This window comes from Bombina bombina, chromosome 6 (assembly GCF_027579735.1).
Source record: "Bombina bombina isolate aBomBom1 chromosome 6, aBomBom1.pri, whole genome shotgun sequence".
In the NCBI taxonomy this organism is placed as follows: Eukaryota; Metazoa; Chordata; class Amphibia; order Anura; family Bombinatoridae; genus Bombina; species Bombina bombina.
Window position 1 is genome coordinate 1,039,244,932 of NC_069504.1, and position 24,798 is coordinate 1,039,269,729.

Sequence of the window (24,798 nt, forward strand, 5' to 3'; positions counted from 1 at the left end):
CTGGGATAGAACAGCCCCTATTGCAAATTCAGAAGCATCAACCTCAAGCGTAAAATGACAACTGGGATCTGGGAATTGCAAAATAGGGGCTGAAGTAAATTTATTCTTGAGGGTAGTGAAAGAGTCCTGAGCTTTACTATCCCATGAAAACCTGATATGTTTCTTAGTTAAAGTTGTTAATGGTTTGACAATATGTGAGAAATCTTTAATGAATTTTCTATAAAAATTCGCAAAACCAAGAAACCTCTGGACATCTTTTTTACATGAGGGTACTGGCCATTTGAGTATAGCTTCTACTTTACTGGTCTCCATAGTAATCCCAGTAGGAGAGATACAGTAACCCAGAAATGAAATAGAGTTAGTATTAAATATACATTTCTCTAGTTTAGCGTAGAGATGATGTTGTCTTAAACGAGATAGAACTAATTTTACATGTTTTAAATGATTTTCAAAAGTGTCTGAATAGACAAGAATGTCATCTAGATAGATAACAATACATACATCCAGAAGGTCGTGAAAAACATCATTTATGAAGCACTGGAAAGTGGCTGGGGCGTTGCAGAGCCCAAACGGCATTACTGTGTATTCGTAAAGTCCGTATCGTGTACGGAAAGCCGTTAACCACTCATCCCCTGCTCTCATCCTAATTAAATTGTATGCACCCCTAAGATCGAGCTTGGTGTAGATGGTGGCACCCTGAAGGCGCTCAATTAGTTCAGGAATGAGAGGCAGGGGATATCTGTTTTTCTTAGTACATTTATTCAGTTGTCTGTAATCTATAATGGGGCGTAAACTGCCATCTTTATTTTTCACAAAAAACATAGCAGCACCTGCAGAGGAAGTGGATGGACGTATAAACCCTTTTTTCAAGTTTTCGTCTAGATATTCCTTAAGGTGTGCTAGTTCAGGTTGGGACAAAGGATATATATGACCATATGGAATGGTGCAGTTAGGAATGAGAAAAATAGGGCAGTCATACTTCCTATGTGGTGGAAGTGTGGCTGCCTCAACCTTATCAAAAACATCAGCATATTCTTTGTAGCAATCTGGTAATGTCTCTACATTAATATGACAAAGTGTATGAGAATCAGTGCAGAATTGCTTGCAGTACTGAGAATCAAAAACTACAGTAGAGTCTGTCCAAGAAATAGTGGGGTTATGCATAGACAACCACTGAATACCGAGTATCATAGGGTAGACAGAAGTTGGTAAAACATCAAAAGATATTAACTCAGTATGCCCTGAGTCTGAGGTAACCTTAAGTGGAACTGTATGGTGTGAAATAGGACCAGAACTAAAAAATGATCCATCAACCAAACGGATGGCTAGTGCAACACTCTTTTTTATTAGTGGTATTTTGTGCTTATCAACAAAAACTAAATCTATGAAATTCCCAGATGCTCCAGAGTCAATTACGGCCTGTACGTCTATCTTCTGCTGATCCCACTGCAACGAAAGAGGGATTGATAAATGAAGCAAATTATTATTAACCATATTAACATTGTGCTTAAATCTCACTCTCTTACCCTTCTTTTGACGAAGGAGAGATGGGCAATCCCTTACGCCATGATCCTTTTCGGCACAATAGAGGCACAAATTAAGCAGTTTGCGTCTGGCTTTCTCTTCAGGCTTTAGAGGGCCTCTAATCACAGCAACATCCATGGGTTCATCAACATTCTTGGTAGCATGGGTAGGAAGATTTATATGATAGGGAGTATATTTCTTAGGAGTGATGTCAGTTGTGGATTTTTCATATTTCCTTTCCCTGAGTCTCCGGTCAATACCAATACATAAAGTCATGAGATCCTCAAGAACATCTGGAATGATACCTCTAGCAAGTTCATCTTTTAATGAGTCACTGAGGCCCAAGCGAAATTGATTTTTCAGAGCTGGGTTGTTCCATAAAGTGTCAGGAGCCCATCTTTTAAAGTCCGTTATGTATTCCTCTACCATCCTTTTCCCTTGGCGTAAGGATCTCAAAGCTGTTTCAGCAGTATTCTGCTTGTTATGATCCTCATATAAAAGGGACATCGCAGAAAAAAAAGAATCAAGAGAATTTAATATGGGATCATCAGTCTCATAGAAAGTGTTGGCCCAAGATTTAGCTTCTCCACGCAAAAAAGAAATCACAGTCAAAACTTTAATTCTGTCAGTAGGATAAGACCTAGGTTTCAAAGTGAACATAAGAGTGCAAGAATTTCTAAAGTCTCTGAACATGGACCTGTCCCCAGAGAATTTCTCTGGCGGACTAACAACAGGCTCCGGTGTAATCTCAGAAGTAGAAGGTTTAGTTGTCATATGCTCATTAATAAATTTTCTAATATTCTGGTTCTCAATTTGTATCTCTCTTAAACCCTGTAACATACTATCCATACTTTGTGCTAGAGAACCCACTCTATTGGAAAGCTCACTCAACTCCATGATAGTGGATAGAGGTACTTTTATTTTAGGCTTGGTAATATGTTAAGTTCTGTAAAGTTATGTGTTAGAACAGGTGGTAAATAAGTTTAGGTACCTAGTATCCGCTATAGTAGGACCACTCAGCCTCACACCAAACCTTGGATTCACACAGATTTAACTTACAGGAATCCGGTTTTGCTCATTGAACTGAGGGTCACTACTGCAGGGTACAGAGTGAAAACGGAGCTGTCACGCAACCAGGTTACAGGATGCCTGTATTTCAACAGATAGGAGGAGTATCTATAGATAGAGTAGGTAGTTAATCAACTAATTACTTAGTGATTAAATGATATAGCTGACACATATACAAAGAAGACAGGTAGTGAAATGGAATGTAATACAAACAGATGTAGTACAAAGAGATATTGTAATTAGGCCAAAATGTATTTGTTAAGAATTCAGCACTTCAGGGAATATCATATGTTGTTAGAATGATATTTTGGATTATGTTATCAGATATAGTTTATGCAAGGATAAGATAGTAAACAAACGATAAGTCACTTAGTTAGGTTCAAGGTGGTCACAGCAAATGATGTTAATCAAGCAGCAGTTCAAACAGAGTAGGCAATGTAACAGGCAGTTGAAGTTAATCCTGCATTTTAGTGATAGTAACAGTCATTGAATACAGTGCTTAGGTAGTTTGCTTACTTGAGAGACATAATGATATCCAAATAGAGTAATAAAATATACAGACCAATTCCTGATGGTATTTTGGAAGGCTAAGTCAGAGCCAGATGAAAACCTTACGGTATCCTGAATGCTTGTTTGTAGAAAGGACACAGCGCGGTACACGCGCTGCAGACACGCTGAGATGCCGGGTGTGACGTCACAGCCACCCGGTGTAACAGTTAGGGAATTGAAAGCAGCTCCTTTGGTTCCTAAGAAACTGCAAGTAATAGAATAGGCACACCGGCACTCAGCAATGAAGGATTAATGTAGGCTGCAAAGATTCAAAGCAACAAGTAAGAAATCCCCTCAGATTGAGGAAAGGGCTAGGTGTCTTCAGAGAGGAGTCACATAAAGTAACTGATTCAAATTACCAAGCGAGGAGCATAGAGAGGAGGGGCCTTAAATAGGAAAAGAGGATTCAGAATTAAAGGGACAGGATTGTAATAGTGAATACCCTGACAATTGGTAAGGGCAGAGAGCTCCAGTCTGACTCAGACGCCAGCAAGGTGGAGGTGGAGTACTGGTTTGGGCTGGTATCATCAAAGATGAGCTTGTGGGGCCTTTTCGGGTTGAGGATGGAGTCAAGCTCAACTCCCAGTCCTACTGCCAGTTTCTGGAAGACACCTTCTTCAAGCAGTGGTACAGGAAGAAGTCTGCATCCTTCAAGAAAAACATGATTTTCATGCAGGACAATGCTCCATCACACGCGTCCAAGTACTCCACAGCGTGGCTGGCAAGAAAGGGTATAAAAGAAGAAAATCTAATGACATGGCCTCCTTGTTCACCTGATCTGAACCCCATTGAGAACCTGTGGTCCATCATCAAATGTGAGATTTACAAGGAGGGAAAACAGTACACCTCTCTGAACAGTGTCTGGGAGGCTGTGGTTGCTGCTGCACGCAATGTTGATGGTGAACAGATCAAAACACTGACAGAATCCATGGATGGCAGGCTTTTGAGTGTCCTTGCAAAGAAAGGTGGCTATATTGGTCACTGATTTGTTTTTGTTTTGTTTTTGAATGTCAGAAATGTATATTTGTGAATGTTGAGATGTTATATTGGTTTCACTGGTAAAAATAAATAATTGAAATGGGTATATATTTGTTTTTTGTTAAGTTGCCTAATAATTATGCACAGTAATAGTCACCTGCACACACAGATATCCCCCTAAAATAGCTATAACTAAAAACAAACTAAAAACTACTACCAAAACTATTCAGCTTTGATATTAATGAGTTTTTTGGGTTCATTGAGAACATGGTTGTTGTTCAATAATAAAATTAATCCTCAAAAATACAACTTGCCTAATAATTCTGCACTCCCTGTAAAGCCCAAATAAATTTACTGAATAAAAAAATACATTAAAGCAGGGACTGTAAATGTTAACCCTCAACAACTATCATTGTGTTAGTCAATATATATATTAAATATTTACCTCAGTCTGCAAAGTATAAGCACTACGGAAGCGTTTTAAAGTCTATAAAAATAATCACAGTTTTTCAAATCCATTATCCGCCCATGCAGTCCGAGATTTTATTTTCATGGACAGTGCTGCAGAGTGCTTCTGTCAATCAATCAGATTCTACCGCCTATTTTCGGATCCGAAGCGCGCATTTACACATCATTTTCGCATGCGAAGTTGAACCACTCAGCTTCACAATATAAGCAGTGGATCGCGATGCTAACCGCATTGTGATTCACTGCTTATATGCTACAAATTTGAACACAGTTATCGAGTCACTTATAACCCCCTAGACTTTACGAGCAAATACAAATAAAATACTGTAATTACTAAGTTGATTATTTTAAACAGATATATATTTAGAAATATTTTTTTATTCCTGAATGTTCAATATTTCCTTTCTCTGGTTACATCTATCACCCCTATAAAAAGTAATATAAGAATCTTTTCAATATATAAATATTTTATACCATTGCCATTGACCATTGACAATTGTTAGCCTTGTTATCTGTGGGCTAAAGCCCAGATTGGTGCCTCTGAATAAGGCAAATGGTAGGTAAAGTTTGGCAATTAAAAAATAATTGCATTAAAAAGGATGTTAATTTGTTTTACAAAAGGTTAAGGGGCCTATTTAAGAACGTGCAAGTGGACATAATCCGATATTGCTGATCATGTCTGCTGCACATCGATAAATGCCGACAGCATACGCTGTTGGCATTTATCATTTCACCAGCAGTTCTGGTGCTGTGAAACCTATCAATATAATGATAATAAAAAGAAATGAATACAACTATGACATAGGCACAATGTAATAATACCTGGTACATGATGGAGGATGGTGGGGGCTCAATGCATGGCTGCTGGTCAGGGAGGGGCAGCTCCTCCAGCAGGTCCACGTTGGATAACGCATCTTCCAGCGTCACGTGGGTTGTCATGGTTAGCAGATCTGGTAGTGACAGCGCCACGAAAGCTTATTTTTACAAATCTGTGCAGGGCGATACAAAAATAATAATAAGACATAAAAGCAACAGCAAACACTTCAGTATAATGTTACTTCATTCAAGCAAACAATGCAATGAGTGCTAAACAAGAGACTCAAAATTGATACGGACGACCAAATAGTTACAAAAATGTGATACAATCTTGACCACTGTAGAATATAACTATATTTTATATTTGCATATATAACTAATTAAAGGTACATGAAACCCCATTTTTTTCTTTCATGATTCATATAGAACATATGATTTTAAACAACTTTCCATTTCATTCCTATTATCTTATTTGTTTTGTTCTCTTGGTATCCTTTGTTGAAAACGATTCCTAGGTAGGCTCAGGAGCTACTGATTGGTGGCTACACATACATACCTTATGTTACTGGCTTACCCAATGCATTAACTAGCTCCCAGTAGTATATTTCTCTTTTTCAACAAAGGATACAAAGAGAATGAAGCAAATTGGATCATAGAAGCAAACTGGAAAGTTGTTAAAAATTGTATGACCTATCTGAAGCATGATTTCCAAATGTGACTTCATATCATGCAGTTTACCAACCTGAATTTTCTCTGTGACACTCATTACCTGCCATATTTCACAGTCTGGGGTACACTTCATATTTTAAAGAACAGATCATTAAACAGATTTTTCATTGCGATAAAGCTGTTTTTCTGAATATAATCCATTCCAGTCTATAAATAAACCAATTATTCACATGATTTCAACTGAATTTCCACATTCAAATGCATAAGAAAACCCGATTTTCATAATGGTTTCCTAAAGGTCTCTCCTCACAGTGCATCAGCTATATCAGATAATTTTAATGAGATCCCTTAATACTGGTATTCCAATCCATCAGGAAGCAATTTTGGCATCAGTTTTTACCCATGATTTTTCCATATACTTAACCTCTTAAGGACTGGGCATTTCAGACAAAAACTTCCCCAAAAGACCAGAGCATTTTTGCCATCACTACATTTAAACATAAATAGAACCTTTTTTTATATTTACCTATCAAAACTATATATATATATATATATATATATATATATATATTTTAGTAGAAAACCCAAAGTATTGATCTAGGCCCGTTTTGGTATATTTCATGCCACCATTTCCCCGCCAAATGCGATCAAATAAAAAAAAAAGTTAACTTTTTAACAATTTTAGGCTTCTCACTAAAATATTTACAAATAGCTTGTGCAATCATGGCACAAATGGTTGTAAATGCTTCTCTGGGATCTCCTTTGTTCAGAAATAGCAGACATATATGGCTTTGACATTGATTTTTGGTAATTAGAAGGCCGCTAAATGCCGCTGCGCACCACACTTGTATTATGCCCAGCAGTGAATGGGTTAATTAGGTAGCTTGTAGAGTTAATTTTAGCTTTAGTGTAGAGATCAGCCTCCCACCTCCTGATCCCTCCCTGACCTCCCTCAAACAGCTCTCTTCCCTCCCCCACCTCACAATTGTCACTGCCATCTTAAAGGGCCACTAAACCCAAAATCTTTCTTTCATGATTCAGATAGAGAATAGAAATTTAAACAACATTACAATTTACTTCCATTATTTATTTTGCTTCATTTTTTGCATATCCTTAGTTGAAGAAAAATAAATGCACATGGTGAGCCAATCACACGATGCTTCTATGTGCAGCAACCAATCAGCAGCTAGTGGGCATATCTAGATATGCTTTTCATCAAAGAATATCAAGAGAATAAAACAAATTAGATAATATAAGTAAATTAGAAAGATGTTTAAAATTGCATTCTCTTTCTAAATCATAAAAGAAAAAATGTGGGTGGCATGTTCCTTTAAGTACTGGCAGAAAGTCTGCCAGTATGAAAATAAAAGCCTTTTTTTTATACCCCCCCCAACTTCCCTGATCCCCTCCAAAAAAGTTATCTAACCCTCCCCCCTCTGCCTATTTGCCACCATCTTAGGTAAATTGCTGCAAATTTGGCTATTTTAAAAAAAAAAAAAAAAAAAAAAAAATTCTGTAGTGTAGCTGCCCTCCTCCATACCCTCCCCCCTCCCAGATCCTTTTGTTAACGGATCGTTAACGTATCCCACATGTGATCCCCCTCATTACCCTCCTCCCACCTTCCCTCTCAATGACGCAGATATTTTTATAATTTTTTTTACTCCCTGTAGCGTGGCTGAGTGGTCCCACCCACTCCCGCCACCTCCAGCGATGGGCCGCTCACCCGCCTCCCTCCTTACCCTACCACCCACCCACCAATGATCGGCACCACCGCTGTCCGCTGGTCGTTAAGGGGTTAAAGGAATGTGAAACACAGAATTTTGTATTCAGGAATCACACAGAGCATGCAATTTTAAACCTCTTTCTAACTTACTTCTATTATCAAGTTTTCTTTGTTCTCTGTATCTTTTGTTGAAAAGCAGAGATGTAAATTTAGGAGCTAGACCATTTCTGGAGCACTATATGGCAACAGTTTTGCAAGAATGTTAACCATTTGCAAGAGCAGAAGATGGCAGCACTATTCCCTGCCATGTAGTGTCCCAGATGCCTACCTAGGTATCTTTTCAACGCAGAATATGATGGAAACAAATCAAATTTGATAATAGAAGTAAATTAGAAACCTTTTTAAAATGGTGTGCTCTGTCTGACTCACAAAATAAAATGTATGGGTTTCATATCCCTTTAAAGTAACAGCATGGTTTGACAAAACATAGAAGCGAGGGAGTCATGGCTCATAATCGTTTTATTATTTTACAGATTTTTTTATATACAGACAACCTTGTCTAAAGAATATGTGGCTAACTGTCCAATTTTTTTGATGTCTCCTTAATTTCAAATACATTTGTTTACTCAAACTTATAATATTAGACACATCCGTGAATGCGCACATTGGAAACTTTTGATAAATCTTGCCATTAGACAGGGTCTATAACTGTTAAAACATTTATTATTGAATATAATATATAGCAAATTTTACATTAACTTTCTGTCTTTCAGTTGGAATGTTATCCGTTCCAAACGTATAATATTAGTTCAGAGAATAAACTCACAGTGAGATTAATACAAAGGGAGGAATAAAGGATTTCCAAGCATACTCCAGTATACATCTGGTGATTTGTCATCTGTACAAATATTCTGCTAAAAACAGGAGTTGTTTTCAGGTAAAACTTCATCCCACATTTTGAGCCACATATATGCACTACCATTTCATCTATAACATGTGTAGCTGGTCACATTCAAATAAGATACCACTGATCCCTTCTATATCTGATCTATTTATCCTTTACAGTAGTAGGCGATGCCATACATAAGGTTAGATTATGAGTGAAGCAGTATTTTGCGCTACCACTCGCTCACTCCGCTAGAAGTAAGTTTTTTGCGTGTGTAGGGTAGCACTCGTATTACAAGTTGAAAGTAAAACATTTTCGCTCGCAAGCTAACCCGATGCACGCAAAAAGCCTATCTTCGAATATCTCGCTAACTATTCCCCCATAGAATTCAATGGAACAAGAAAAGTGGAAAAAACACCCTTCTGGCGCTCGCAAACATGATAGCATTTTCTCTAGTGCGCTAACCCGACATAAAAATAAAATTATTTCCCATTCTTCACATAGAAGAATATATTCTAATTATTCATAAATACGTACATATTTATACATATCTGATGGTATTTTGGTACAATGTATATCTATACCTAAAAAAAAAGTATAGATATATACAGATATATATATAGGAATATCTATTTATAAATACTTAGAACATATTCCCCTATGTGAAGAACATTGGAATGTGAAATATTTACAGTAAATACATAGTTAAACACTTTATTAAATATGAATATTGCATAAATATGCTTTTACATGTTTTCATCTGCTTGACTGTAAAGGGCTCCAATGCACTTATTATATATGTCTATAAATACAGTCATGTGAAAAAGAATGTACACCTTTGAATTCTTTGGTTTTAAGTATCAGGACATAATAACAATCATCTGGTCCTTAGCAGGTCTTAAAATTAGGTAAATACAACCTCAGATGAACAACAACACAACATATTACATATTACAATGTGGCATATTCTATTTAGCAAAAATAAAGCTAAATGGAGAAGCTATGTATGAAAAACTAGGTACTCCTTATGATTTAATAGCTTGTAGAACCACCTTTAGCAGCAATAACGAAGTAATTATTTTCTGTATGACTTTATCAGTCTCTCACATCGTTGTGGTGGAATTTTAGCTGACTCTTCTTTACAGCGTTGTTTCAGTTAATTGAGGTTTGCACAGCTCTCTTAAGGTCCCACCAAAGCATTTCAATCGAGTTCTGGACTTTGACTGGGCCATTGCAACACCTTGATTCTTCTTATCTTTATCAGCCATCTGTTGTTGTTTGTGTGCTTGGGATCATTGTCCTGTTGCATTACCCAATTTCGGCCAAGCTTTAGCTGTCGGACAGATGGCCTCACATTTGACTCTAGAATATTTTGGTATGCAGAGGAGTTTATAGTCGACTCAATGACTGCAAGTTGCCCAGGTCCTTTGGCTGCAAAACAAGCCTAAATCATCACCCCTCCACCACTGTGCTTTTGGTATGAGGTGTTTGTGCTGATATGCTGTGTTTGGTTTTTGCCAAACATGCCTCTGTGCATTGTGGCCAAATATCTTCACTTTGGTCTTGTCTGTCCAAAGGACATTGTTCCAGAAGGTTTGTGGTTTGTTCAGATGCAACTTTGCAAACCTAAGCCGTACTGCCATGTTCTTTTTAGAAAGAAGAGGCTTTCTCCTGGCAACCCTTCCATACAAACCATACATGTTCAGCCTTTTTTTAATTGTACTGTCATGAACTATAACATTTAACAAGCTAACTGAGGCCTATAGAGTCTGAGATGTAACTCTTGTTTTTTTTTTGCAATTACTCTGAGCATTGCATGGTCAGACCTTGGGTTGAATTTGCTGGGACGTCCACTCCTGGGAAGATTGGCAACTGTCTTGTATGTATTCCACTTGTGAATAAATCTCTCACTGTAGAATTATGGACTTTAAATTGTTGGGAAACAGCCTTATAACCATTCCCAGATTGAGGGGCAGCAACAGTTGCTTCTCTATGATCATTCCTGATGACTTTCCTCCTTGGCATTGTGTTAACACGCACCTGAATGCTCCAAACCAGCAAACTGCTAAAACTTTAGCTTTTATAGAGGTGGTCACACTTTCTGATAATCAATTAACCAAGGGCATTTGATTAGCACCTTCTGGCTGCTACTTAGTCTCTTAATTCCTATGGAAGCAGTAAGGGTGTACTTAGTTTTTCACACATGGTTCTCCATTTGGCTTTATTTTTGTTAAATAAATCATGACACGTGTAATATGTCATGTGTTGTTCATCTGAGGTTGTATTTACCTAATTTAACTTTAAGACCTGCTAAGGACCAGTCCTGATATGTAAAACCATAGACTTCCAAGGGGGTGTACTTTCTTTTTCACATGACTCTATGAGGTAGATTTATTAAGCAGCGGATGCTGCAATCTACCCACAAAGTTTCCGGCTCGCCAGAAACAAAATTTAAGAAGCAGCCATCATAAGACCACTGCTCCTTAACTTCTCCCCCACCTCTGAGGTGGCGGACTGCAATAATTCCTGTCAGATAAGATCGGGACGATTAACACCCCTTGCTAGCGGGCAACTGGCCGCAAATATGCAGCTGGCAGCATTGAACACACATTTCACCAGAAATGCTTGTGCAATGTTAAATGCCGACAGCGTATGCTGTCGTCATTTAGCAATGTCGGGCAGACAGCGAATCATGTCCGGCCGCCATTTGTTAAATTGGATGCTTTGTCTATATATGCATACATATGTATTTATGTGTTCATATGTTTATACATGTCTGCAAATACAGATATATATATATAAATACATATGTACAAACATATAAACACACACATATATATATATATATTTATATATAAATATATACATACATAGTGTTCTGAGGACACACTATCCCAACGCACGTTAACTTCAATTGCACTCAAGCAACTGCATTTACTTTCAACTTGTAATACGAACGCTATACACAAAGAGCACAAACACCCGCAATAACCCCCTTTTTCCTTGTGCGTAACTGTTAGCGTGCCCCTTGTAATCCGGCCCTATGTCTTTACTGTGCCCCTTTAAACTGGTGGGGAAGGATGGCAAGAGATACGGCTGTGCTACATTGACTTTGCTAGTTGATAGTAAAACAAATGTTTCTTTCAGTGTGGTAAAGCATTCCGTGGCATCTTTTGATGACGTCTTTGTGGCCTATCTGACAAAAGCATCAGCTCTAAAGGTCACAGACCTCTGCTCTCAAACTCTATTGCGTGGGGCAGGAAATGCATCAGACAGATGACTGAAAGCCTCTATGTTTTAAATATAGTCATTTTTTTTGTTTGCCTGAATAATTAACATTTTAAATTATTTCAAATGTATTACGATAAAAAACATGTTATGCATTGATATTGTAAAGGGTAAGTAGGAAATGTGTTTCTTTTTTCCTTTTGTTTTATAGATATTAAACATTTACTTCACTCTCAACCTGACAGTTCATTTTGTTAAAAAAATCAGAAACATGAGAGGATAAAGCAATGTAAGTTTCTTAAATTCTCTAAGATAAGACTTAAACACCAGAGACAGTTAATATTAAATATCTCATATCTCCCTGTCTGGTTTAAAGGAACAGTAGAGTTCACATTTAAAGCAGCAGTGTCTGCAACAGTATGTGATATTCCTACAATCATTACTGCAAACACAGCAACCATAGATTGCTACAGACGTGCGTGTTTCTGAGCTCCTATGAGCCTACCTAAGATTACTCTTCAACAAAGATCCCAAGTGAACAAAGCAAATTTTAAAATTTTTAAATTGGAAAGTTGCATGCTTTATATGAATCATAAACATTACATTTTCACTTTGCTATCCTTTTAAAGGAACATGAAACCCATCATTTTTCTTTCATGATTCAGATAGATCATGTTTTATTTGTACAACTTTCCAATTTACTTCTATTGTATAATTTGCTTTGTGCGCTTGGTATCGTTTGATGAAAAGAATACCCAGGTAGGTTCAGAGGCTGGGAGCTAGTTGCTGGTTGTTGGCTGCACATATATGCCTCTTATCACTGGCTTACTGATGTATTTAGCTAGTTCCCAGTAATGCATTGCTGCTTCAATAAAAGATACCAAGAAAATGATGCATAATTGGTAACAGATGTAAATTGGAAAGTTTTTAAAATGTTGGGGTTTCAAGTCTCTTTAAGATTAAGATGGTTCAAAATAGCTCAAATTTCTTGATTTTATGCAGTTGGAATTGTAGCCGTGATTTTTGTATCGGTTTAAGTTATATTTGCTTCTTGTATCATTTATGGACAAGGGTTACGATTATTTTTGTAATATTTTTTTCATATATTCTTAGTTACAGTTTCAAATGTATTGATAATATAACCACTAATAAATGTAGCCACCAATCAGCAAGCACTACCCAGGGTGCTGAACAAAAAATGGGCTGGCTCCTAAACTTACATTCCTGCTTTTTCAAATAAAGATACCAAGAGAATGAAGAAAAATTGATAATAGGAGTAAAATTAAAAATATGCGTATAATTGCATAGCCCTTTAACATTTGTACAACTGAGATTGTAAGTTCCCATGGGAATAGGGCCCTCAATTCCCCCTGTATTTGTCTGTAAAATTTTGTGTCTTATCGTATTGTTTCTCCACTGTACTGTTATCCTTGTACACATGGGCAGCGCTGCGGAATCTGTCGGCGCTTTATAAATAAAGAATAATAATAACTGAATCCTTTCCATTTAGCCCCATTTAGTTGGTTTTACTTTCCCTCTGCAATAATTGTTTCAAGCATCTATCTAGGCTTCCGATGTTATCATATTATCAATGCCAACTATATATATATATATAAAACGAGCAAAGTGCACTCCAGATACTAAGCAGACAACAGCTTCGGGTGCTAGCAAAAATCGGATTATAGCAGAAGACAAGAAGCACTCCAGAAGTCTTTCAAATATTGTCACCTTTAATTAGTGAACGTTTTCGGGCAATAAACTGCCCGTCCTCAAACTTACAAGGTTACCGAAACTTACCACCCAGGTGTGTTATAGACCGCCACCAGAGAAAAGTGCACCACGCTCTCTGCGGTGGATGCGCCGCCCCTAACGAGTGACGTCATCGCCCGCGGCAACGTGTGAGAACTAGAAAGGGCAAAAACAACAACAACAGACAAATTATTATACAGGCATACAATAAGCCCTAAGTATAAGAAACAAGCCTATAGAATAAGCATATTAAATCAATACAATGCAACATTACAGACAAGAATGGGGAATCAAATATATTGCAAAAAGTACGGTTGTCATAGTAACCAGTAAACAATAGACGCCATATATAGCAAGTCTTCACTTACATAAACATGAATTGGACAAAATAACACTGCACATCCAATTATGTGGTTCCACAGGACAGAAAGACTACAGGGTTGAATCCGAAAAATTCGGTATAGCATATATAAAATAAAAAGCTGTAAAGTGGAGTCACATACCAGGATCAACAGAAAGGAATTTGCTAAACAAACTAATGGAATTACAGTGATTGGAATGGACCATGGCTCTCACAAAATAATAGACAGCAATATGAATGATCATGGACTCCCCCAGGAATCCATTTTTCAGCTAACGGACAGGAATCACAGGAACACCTGCCAATCTAGCTGTGTATTCAGCCCATAAGGTACAAGAGTGTTCAATTCGAATGTCCATTTAGCTTCTTTTTGGAGAAGCAGTCGATTCCTATCGCCTCCTCTTGGCAACGGTGGCACATGGTCTATAATTGTATAGTTAAGGTCCATGACACTGTGTTTGTGTTCCAAAAAGTGCCTGGCCACTGGTTGCTCGAATGTGCCTTTATTTAGTGCCGTCTTGATAGCAGATCGATGATGGTTTTTTAATGTCCAACCATGTTGAAGATTTGTAGCTTTGTATCGGGTCATTTTTAATTTGCAAGTCCCGCAAAGACCTGGACCTCTTATAGCCCACTCTTGGTGGTTCAGCTTTATGTAAGGGTAACGATCTGGCCCCATCGTATGCCAATTTGTTTATGGCCCATTTCGAGGAGTTTGGGACGGAATTATTTAAGGTAAAAAATATTCGCTTCTTTAAGCGATATATAGATGACCTGTTTTTGATCTGGTCTGGAACGTCAGCCAGCCTGGATGATTGGTTTCAAGAGCTTAATGGGGCGAATTTGGCTCTGAAATTTAAAATGACATCAAGCAAAATACAAATTGACTTCTTAGATGTGAGGTTATATACTAGTAATGGTAGGATTCAATCAACTCTGTATAGAAAGGAGACTGATAGAAACTCCTTACTACATTACACAAGTTGCCATCCTCCCACATTGAAGAAAGCATTGCCTAAATCTCAATTGCTTAGAGTGGTGAGGAATAACTCTGAAACTGATAAAAGAGAAGAACAACTCACTGAGATGGTGCAACGCTTTGAAGTTAGGAGTTATCCGGATAAACTACTGAATGAACAGCGGGCTCAGGTCTGCCAGGCCAGTGTTTTGGTACCCAAAAAGGAGGATAAAAGGATGACATTCATCACAACCTTCACAGGTGATAAAGGCCCCTTAAAGGACATACTCAACAAGCATTGGGAGATCATTAACACGGACAGATCGTTACCCTTACATAAAGCTGAACCACCAAGAGTGGGCTATAAGAGGTCCAGGTCTTTGCGGGACTTGCTAATTAAAACTGACCCGATACAAAGCTACAAATCTTCAACATGGTTGGACATTAAAAAACCAGGGGTTTTTCGATTGCCTTGGCTGCACAACATGTGGGGGTCTAATCACTGGACCGAGCTTTACCCATCCACAAAAACGCAAAATTTATAAACATAAATTCCGCCTGACGTGTACTACCACGCATATAGTGTATCTTTTACACTGTATTTGTGGGCTGTATTACGTAGGAAAGACCTGCGATGATTTGCGTACACGTATGGCAAATCATCGATCTGCTATCAAGACGGCACTAAATAAAGGCACATTCGAGCAACCAGTGGCCAGACACATTTTGGAACACAAACACAGTGTCATGGACCTTAAATATACAATTATAGACCATGTGCCACCGTTGCCAAGAGGAGGCGATAGGAATCGACTGCTTCTCCAAAAAGAAGCTAAATGGACATTCGAATTGAACACTCTTGTACCTTATGGGCTGAATACACAGCTAGATTGGCAGGTGTTCCTGTGATTCCTGTCCATTAGCTGAAAAATGGATTCCTGGGGGAGTCCATGATCATTCATATTGCTGTCTATTATTTGTGTATCACTGTAATTCCATTAGTTTGTTTAGCAAATTCCTTTCTGTTGATACTGGTATGTGACTCCACTTTACAGCTTTTTATTTTATATATGCTATACCGAATTTTTCGGATTCAACCCTGTAGCCTTTCTGTCCTGTGGAACCACATAATTGGATGTGCAGTGTTATTTTGTCCAATTCATATTTATGTAAGTGAAGACTTGCTATATATGGCGTCTATTGTTTACTGGTTACTATGACAACCATACTTTTTGCGATATATTTGATTCCCCATTCTTGTCTGTAATGTTGCATTGTATTGATTTAATATGCTTATTCTATAGGCTTGTTTCTTATACTTAGGGCTTATTGTATGCCTGTATAATAATTTGTCTGTTGTTGTTGTTTTTGCCCTTTCTAGTTCTCACACGTTGCCGCGGGCGATGACGTCACTCGTTAGGGGCGGCGCATCCACCGCGGAGAGCGTGGCGCACTTTTCTCTGTTGGCGGTCTATAAAACAGCTGGGTGGTAAGTTTCGGTAACCTTGTAAGTTTGAGGACGGGCAGTTTATTGCCCGAAAACGTTCACTAATTAAAGGTGACAATATTTGAAAGACTTCTGGAGTGCTTCTTGTCTTCTGCTATATATATATATATATATATATATATATACATACCATAGCTATATGCTAGAGTCTTAGGGGTCAATTTATTATAGTGCGAGCGGACATGATACGATGTAGCGTATCATGTCCGCTGAACATCGACAAATGCCGACAGCATACGCATTTATCATTGCACCAGCAGTTCTTGTGTACTGCTTGTGCAATACCGCCCCCTGCAGATTTGCGGCCAGGGGGTGTCAATCAACTCGATCGTATTCGATTGGGTGGATTTATGTCCACCCCCTCAGAGCAGGAGGACCGGTTATGGAGCAGCGGTCTTTAGACTCGCCGGAAACACGGGGCATCAAGCTCCATACAGAGCTTGATAAATTGACCCCGTATCATCTAAACTTTAAGAAAAAGTACAAAGTTGTCTAAATCTTCTATTGATTTACTTACAAGGGATATCAAAGGGACACTGAAACCAAATTTTTTATTTCATGATTCAGATAGAGCATGCAATTTTAAGCAACTTTCTAATTTACACCTATTATCAATTTTTCTTCGTTCTCTTGCTTTCTTTATTTGAAAACGATAGCATCTAAGCTATTTTTTTTGGTTCAGTACCATGGAAAGCACTTGTTTATTGGTGGGTGAATTTATCCACCAATTGGCAAGAACAACCCAGTTTGTTCACCAAAAATGGGCCGGCATCTAAACTTACATTCTTGCACTTCAAATAAAGATACCAAGACAATGAAGACAATTTGATAATATGAGTCAATTAGAAAGTTGCTTAAAATTGCATGCTCTATCTGAATCACAAAAGAAAAAATTTGGGTTCAGTGTCCCTTTAAACAGTATGAGATTGTAACAAAATGGGCTAGATTACAAGTTGAGCACAAAATATAGCCTCTGCGAAAGCGATATTTGCGCTCAGCTTAGTAATATTAGCGAATGCAAATGTGGGTTGGTATTACAAGTGAGTTGCAGTATGAGACAGGGCATGAAAACTATTGCATCGAAGGGGGTAAGTCACGCAGCGATGGGCAGCAAATTGAAATATATACATATATATTTATGTGTTAATATGTGAATATACACATATTAACACATACATATATATCCCTGTAAATATATATGTATATGCTTATATAATATATATATATATATATATATATATATATATATATATATATATATATATATATATATATATATATATACACACACACACAGTTGTGCTCATAAGTTTACATACTCTGGCAGAATTTATGATTTCTTGGCCATTTTTCAGGGAATATGAATGATAACACAAAAACTTTTCTTTCACTCATGGTTAGTGTTTGGCTGAAGCTATTTATTACCAATCAACTGTGTGTACTTTTTTTAAATCATAATGACAACAGAAACTACCCAAATGACCCTGATCAAAAGTTTACATACCCTGGTGATTTTGGCCTGATAAAATGCACGCAAGTTGACACAAACGGGTTTGAATGGCTATTAAAGGTAACCATCCTCACCTGTGATCTGTTTGCTTGTAATTAGTGTGTGTGTATAAAAGGTCAATGAGTTTCTGGACTCCTGACAGACCCTTGCATCTTTCATCCAGTGCATCTTTCATCCAATACTGCACTGATGTTTCTGGAATCTGAGTTATGGGGAAAGAAAAAGAATTGTCAAAGGATCTGTGGGAAAAAGGTAGTTGAACTGTATAAAACAGGAAAAGGATATAAAAAGATATCCAAGGAATTGAGAATGCAAATCAGCAGTGTTCAAACTCTAATCAAGAAGTGGAAAATGAGGCGTTCTGTTTGATAACATACTGCATTCATCTTGCCATCAATTCTGACCAAATTTCCTGTGGCTTGGTAGCTCGCACATCCCCAAAACATCAGCGATCCACCTCCGTGTTTCACAGTAGGAATGGTGTACGTTTCATCATAGGCATTGTTGATTCCTCTCCAAATGTAGCGTTTATGGTTGTGCCAAAAAAGCTCAATTTTGGTCTCATCACTCCAAATGACTATGTGCCAGAAGGTTTGAGGCTTGTCTCTGTGCTGTTTGGCGTATTGTAAGCGGGATACTTTGTGGCATTTGCGTAGTAATGGCTTTCTTCTGGCGACTCAACCATGCAGCCCATCTTTCTTCAAGTGCCTCCTTATTGTGTGCATGTTATCAGGCCAAAATCACCCGGGAATGTAAACTTTTGATCAGGGTCATTTGGGTAGTTTCTGTTGTCATTATGATTTAAAAAGAGTAAACTCAGTTGATTGAAAATAAATAGCTTCAGCCAAACACTAACCATGAGTGAAAGAAACGTTTTTGTGTTATCATTCATATTCTCTGAAAAATGGCCAAGAAATCATAAATTCCGCCAGCGTATGTAAACTTAAGAGCACAACTGTATATATATATATATATATTTACTGGGAACATACAGTCCCCATAGACCGCAATGTCTTTTCAGTGTCGTTTTTTTTTTCTAACAGCACACAGCCGCCAACTTTCAGCCCTCATAATGCTTCTTGCAGTTATTTTATTAAAAAATAAAAATGCTACCTTTTTTTTTTTTTAAATAAACTACACACCACTGTATTTTGGGGCCATTTATAAAATTAACCAGATATCTGATCTCTGGTTAATTTTGTGAGCGCTAATTGCTACTGCAAGCTCACAGTAGCAATAACCAGCCATTTGTAATGGCTGGTAATTTATTGCGTGCCCGTAAACGGGCAAATTTGCCCATTTGTGGGCACGCAATAATTTAGTGCTCCACTTGTAATCTAGCCCAAAATGTTCAATTATGAAAGACATGTTAACATTGTATTAGTTGTTTAACTACTAATTAATAAGTATATCTTTTTTAGGCATGTGCATTCAGCAGTTTCGTTAGCTGAAGGCGGCCAATCATGGCATTCGACTCTTTTTCAAGACGGATTTCTTCTTATGAAAGTACAACACACTAGGATCTGTATTTGCAAAAACTGAATGCCTCGAGCGCCTGTCTTCTTCCGCATCTGACAGCTAATTAAACTACCGAATGCACATGGCTAATAGTTTTAGTCTGCATAAAGTAATGGAACCGCCATATTGTAACCCAGGTTGTCTTGGGTTTAAAAGCCTGTTCTCTTATCTTATTTCTTTTGCTGAGGCCAATTAGGGACATTTATAAATTACTAGAGTAAAAATCACAGTGTTTGATATCCATATAAATTTTATTTGATATGTATAATATACAAAACATTGCTAGTAAAACTTAGTTATTTGAAAAAACTTAATTATCTGACTAAACACTTATAATTTTGCTATGAAATCCGTGATGATTACATTTGGTGCTAGATGCATTTTGTATATGTATTTATCATCACATAATACAAGAAATTAAAACAAATTATAGTTATATTCAATGCACTTCTCACTGCAGAGACTGAGCAGTAACATTTAAATGTATGCTGTGGAAAGCGCAGGAATCTGAAATATTTGCATTTTTATATCACCTGATCTACAAATCCTATTCAGAGATATTTTACTCCTTATAAAAATGTGGACTCAAATTTGAAAGAAAAGCATTTTCACCAAGTTTATTAAAATAACCACCTAGGTTATGGGTTCAATTTAAAGTTTTAATTTACACTTTAAAGGGATATTAAAGTAACAGGAAACCCTTGTTTCCTTTCATGATTCAGATAGAGCATACCATTTTAAACAACTTTTTCATTTACTTCAGTTATCTAATTTGCTTCATTATTTAGGTATCCTTTGTTGAAAAGCATAGCTAGCTAGGCTCAGGACCTGGGTGCTATTTGCTGATTGGTGGCTGCACATTTTATATGTGCGGACACCAATCAGAAAACAATAAAGGCTTGCTTCACCTATCTTTTCTAGCATTATGTTAGTGGTTGTTCCTGCCATTAAAGTGATGGTAAACTTGGAATTACATGTTTGTGCCAATCAGAAGTACTTATGAATATTATAACTTTGTTTTAAGTTTATTTTTTTATTACCTGTAAAAGTTATTTTACTAGCCTTAGAGTTTCCGTGCAGTGATGATCCCCCGCCAGCCCCCGTTTTCTATTACGTTTTTTTATCTGTCAAATAAGTGTAGTCGTATGACTTGCTATTTCCAATGTGAATATACAGCGCATGCTTATTGGCGCCAATTCAGCCTTATACATACATATGTGTTGCTCGTAGAGGCTGCCATGTTTACAATAATGTAAAAAAATCAGGTCGATCTGTGAAAGTATTATTAAATTTACAACACTTATTTATATGTATTTATATATATATATATATATATATATATATATATATATATATATATATATATACACACTGTATATATATATATATATATATATATATATATATATATATATATATATACACACATACATATAAATAAGTGTTGTAAATTCAATAATACTTTCACAAGTAAGGGAGCTTATAATAAATGTTCGCATGCGCAAAGGGTTCTACTGCACAATAATGGAGTACACATATATAATTCATTAGGTATTAGAAATATTGCATGCAAATAGAAGCTTCTCACATATAAATTATATAGGAGTACTCCATTATTGTGCAGCAGATCCCTTTGCACATGCAAAGTTTTTTCTTAGCTCCCTTACTTGTGACGTCTCCTAGTGCCACGTCATCGCTGGAGCAGATATGCCCAGCGCTGGCTCTGAGCGCTTGCCGAACGCGGCCATAGTGAGTGACATGTGGCACAAGTGGGACTGCTCTTCACGTAGTGAGTGACATGTCCAGCGGGTGAAACTCCACACGTCAATAGTTTATTTTACAGAGCTGTCGTGAAGACGGAGGGAAGGGTGTTGACTGACAACTATTATAAAGTTAATAGACTTGACCATCACTTTAACGCACTGGTTTTCAAACCTGTTCCCAGGCCTCCCTAACAGGCAAGATTTTGAGGAAATAATCAGGTGATTAGTAAACGTGGTTATTTAACCTGCTCTCACCCAAGGTAATCCTGAAAATCTGGCCTGTTATAGAGGCCTGAGGACAGGTTTGAAACCCAGTGCTTTAACATATACAGTTTTATTAAGTGTCCCAATACATAATATCTCACACAGCAAATGAGAATCGCTAGCAATGCAGATAAGCAATAGTTACAACTGCAAAGTGTGTTTTGTAAATGTTTGTAACTGTAAAATACTCACAAAATAAAACATGTTCTATTAGAGTAAAGTGACCTTGTTGGATAGAATGAGAAGCCTCTCAGAAGCCTCGTAGACATGAAGAAAAGGCTGCAGGGATAGGTACGGTCAGGTGGAATTCATAAAGACACAACTGGCCCATGTGAGGCATCTCACGATCGATTCTATCTTAAAGCTGACGCAGTTGCTGTTTTTCACCTTTCATTTCTCTTTAACTGTTTCCAAGTAGGCTTTTATGCATATGCTACAGTGATCTGTTATATACCGGATGTTTTTCTCACAATTTTAATTTGTTTGTTTACTATTGTTTTGAAGGTGTTTTTGTGATATATATACAGTGGATATAAAAAGTCTACACACCCCTGTTAAAATGTCAGGTTTCTGCTATGTAAAAAAATGAGACAAAGAAATCATTTCAGAACTTTTCCACCTTTAAGGTTACCTATAAACTGTACAACTTAATTGAAAAACAAACTGAAATCTTTTAGGGAAAGGGAAATAAAAATAAAAAACTAAAATAATATGGTTGCATAAGTGTGAACACCCTTTTATAACTGGGGATGTAGCTGTGTTCAGAATTAAGCAATCACATTCAAAATCATGTTAAATAGGAGTCAGTACACACCTGTCATCATTTAAAGTGCCTCTGATTAACCCCAAATAAAGTTCAGCTATTCTAGTAGGTCTTTCCTGACATTTTGTTAGTCGCATCCTACAGCAAAAGCCATGGTCCGCAGAGAGCTTCTAAAGCATCAGAGGGATCTCAATGTTAAAAAGGTATCAGTCAGGAGAAGGGTACAAAAGAATTTCCAAGGCATTAGATATACCATGGAACACAGTGAAGACAGTCATCATCAAGTGAAGAAAATATGGTGCAACAGTGACATTACCAAGAACTGGATGTCCCTCCAAAATTGATGAAAAGACGAGAAGAAAACTGGTCTGGGAGGCTGCCAAGAGGCCTACAGCAACATTAAAGGAGCTGCAGGAATATCTGGCAAGTACTGGCTGTGTGGTACATGTGACAACAATAGCCCGTATTCTTCATATGTCTGGGCTTTGGGGTAGACGGCAAGACGGAAGCCTTTTCTTACAAAAAAAAAACATCCAAGCCCGGCTAAATTTTGCAAAAACACATCTGAAGCTTCCCAAAAGCATGTTGCAAAAGGTGTTCTGGTCTGATGAAACCAAAGTTCACCCTTTTGGCCATAATTCCAAAAGATATGTCTGGCGCAAAAACAACACTGCATATCACCAAAAGAACACCATACCCACAGTGAAGCATGGTGGTGTCAGCATCATGCTTTTGGGCTGTTTTTCTTCAGCTGGAACTGGGGCCTTAGTCAAGGTAGAGGGAATAATGAACAGTTCCAAATACCAGACAATATTGGCACAAAACCTTCAGGCTTCTGCTAGAAAGCTGAACATGAAGAGGAACTTCATCTTTCAGCATGACAACGACCCAAAGCATACATCCAAATCAACAAAGGAATGGCTTCACCCAGAAGATGATTAAAGTTTTGGGATGGCCCAGCCAGAGCCCAGACCTAAATCCAATTCAAAATCTGTGGGGTGATCTGAAGAGGGCTGTGCACAGGAGATGCCCTCACATTCTGACAGATTTAGAGTGTTTTTGCAAAGAAGAGCAGGCAAATCTTGCCAAGTCAAGATGTGCCATGCTGAAAAAAAAGACGGAGTGCTGTAATAAAATCAGAAGGTGCTTCAATAAAGTATTAGTTTAAGGGTGTTCACAATTATGCAACCATATTATTTTAGTTTTTTATTTTTATTTCCCTTTACCTAAAAGATTTCAGTTTGTTTTTCAATTGAGTTGTACAGTTTATAGGTCACATTAACCCTTTAAGGACACAGCTTTCAGTTTGCTCAATTGTTTTATGACGGAAAAATTCCATCATATGTCCTTAAGAGGTTAAAGGTGGAAAAAGTTCTGAAATGATTTATCTTTGTCTCATTTATTTACATCACAGAAACCTGACATTTTAACAGGGGTGTGTAGACTTTTTATATCCACTATATATATATATATATACGGTATATATATATATATCTCACAGTGGAACTTGTGCTATGTACTAAACAGTTAGTGGTGCTCTATTGATTAGAATGGAGCTGAACTCGCAACTTACTGCTGTGATAAGGGGGACGCACAAATCTTTATGAATTTCCCAATTTTTAACTTTGCAATATTGCCGCAAGTTTTTTTTTTCCTGGAGACAGTTTTAGTATTGACCTAGGAATAATGTGGCTATTATAACTACAGTGCATTCCATAAACATTTATTATAACACTGTTGTCCAATTAATGTTCCTGCTTTGCCACAGCGATTTGTTCCCATAGATATTGGTCTAACTGTTTTGTTTATTATTGGGCAGTTGCTATGGCAACGATCTTGGTGTCTTTTCTAGTTTTCCTAACAGGGTGCATATGAATGGCACTCTGCTGTTCTCTGAGTCTAATAAGGGCACTGTAATTGAGCTCAAACAATACATACAGAATAACACATTTTCATGTATATTTACATTATTATATATCTTACATATGGTTTATAGAACTGTCCTTCATCAGGATTAAACATGAACTCAACTAGCATAATTACATACCGTTACTGTCAAATGTAACAAAATGTGGTACTAGGGTGTGCTATGCACCTCCATTCCTTACTGTAACACTCCAAACCTCAAACGTGCCAACTGCCCTGAATCTACAAGGCAGTGCCTTTTTTACTTGTCAACTACCCTACACATAGCAAAGTGAGAGGTACTGGGAGGGACAATGGATTAAAAAAAGTAAAGTTTGGAATGGGTAGGTAACGATTAGATCACACACCTGTACCACCTGCATACTTGATATTTAGTTTATGCTCAACATTTTGTAACCCAAATTCTATGGCCTAGAACTACACATTGGTACCACAAACTGTAAGTAGAGTTCTGCCAGAAACAATAGATTCCGGCATGCTGAACTGACATTACCACACATTGTGACATATTTGTTCATATAATAACATCCATCTGGTCAATAACAAGAACAGTGACAAAGTTTGGCTACT

At 37.4% G+C, this 24,798-nt stretch overlaps 1 protein-coding gene across 1 annotated transcript in view; it reads right to left on the reverse strand.

Annotated features, from left to right (window-relative positions):
• Positions 1-24,798, reverse strand: part of CYFIP2 (cytoplasmic FMR1 interacting protein 2) — a 236,629-nt gene that overhangs the window by 209,894 nt on the left and 1,937 nt on the right. Inside the window, exon 2 of the mRNA XM_053718790.1 lies at positions 5,410-5,576. Within this exon, the coding sequence (XP_053574765.1) occupies positions 5,410-5,526 (117 nt within the window). The 5' untranslated portion in view covers positions 5,527-5,576. The remainder of the gene's footprint in view (positions 1-5,409; positions 5,577-24,798) is intronic.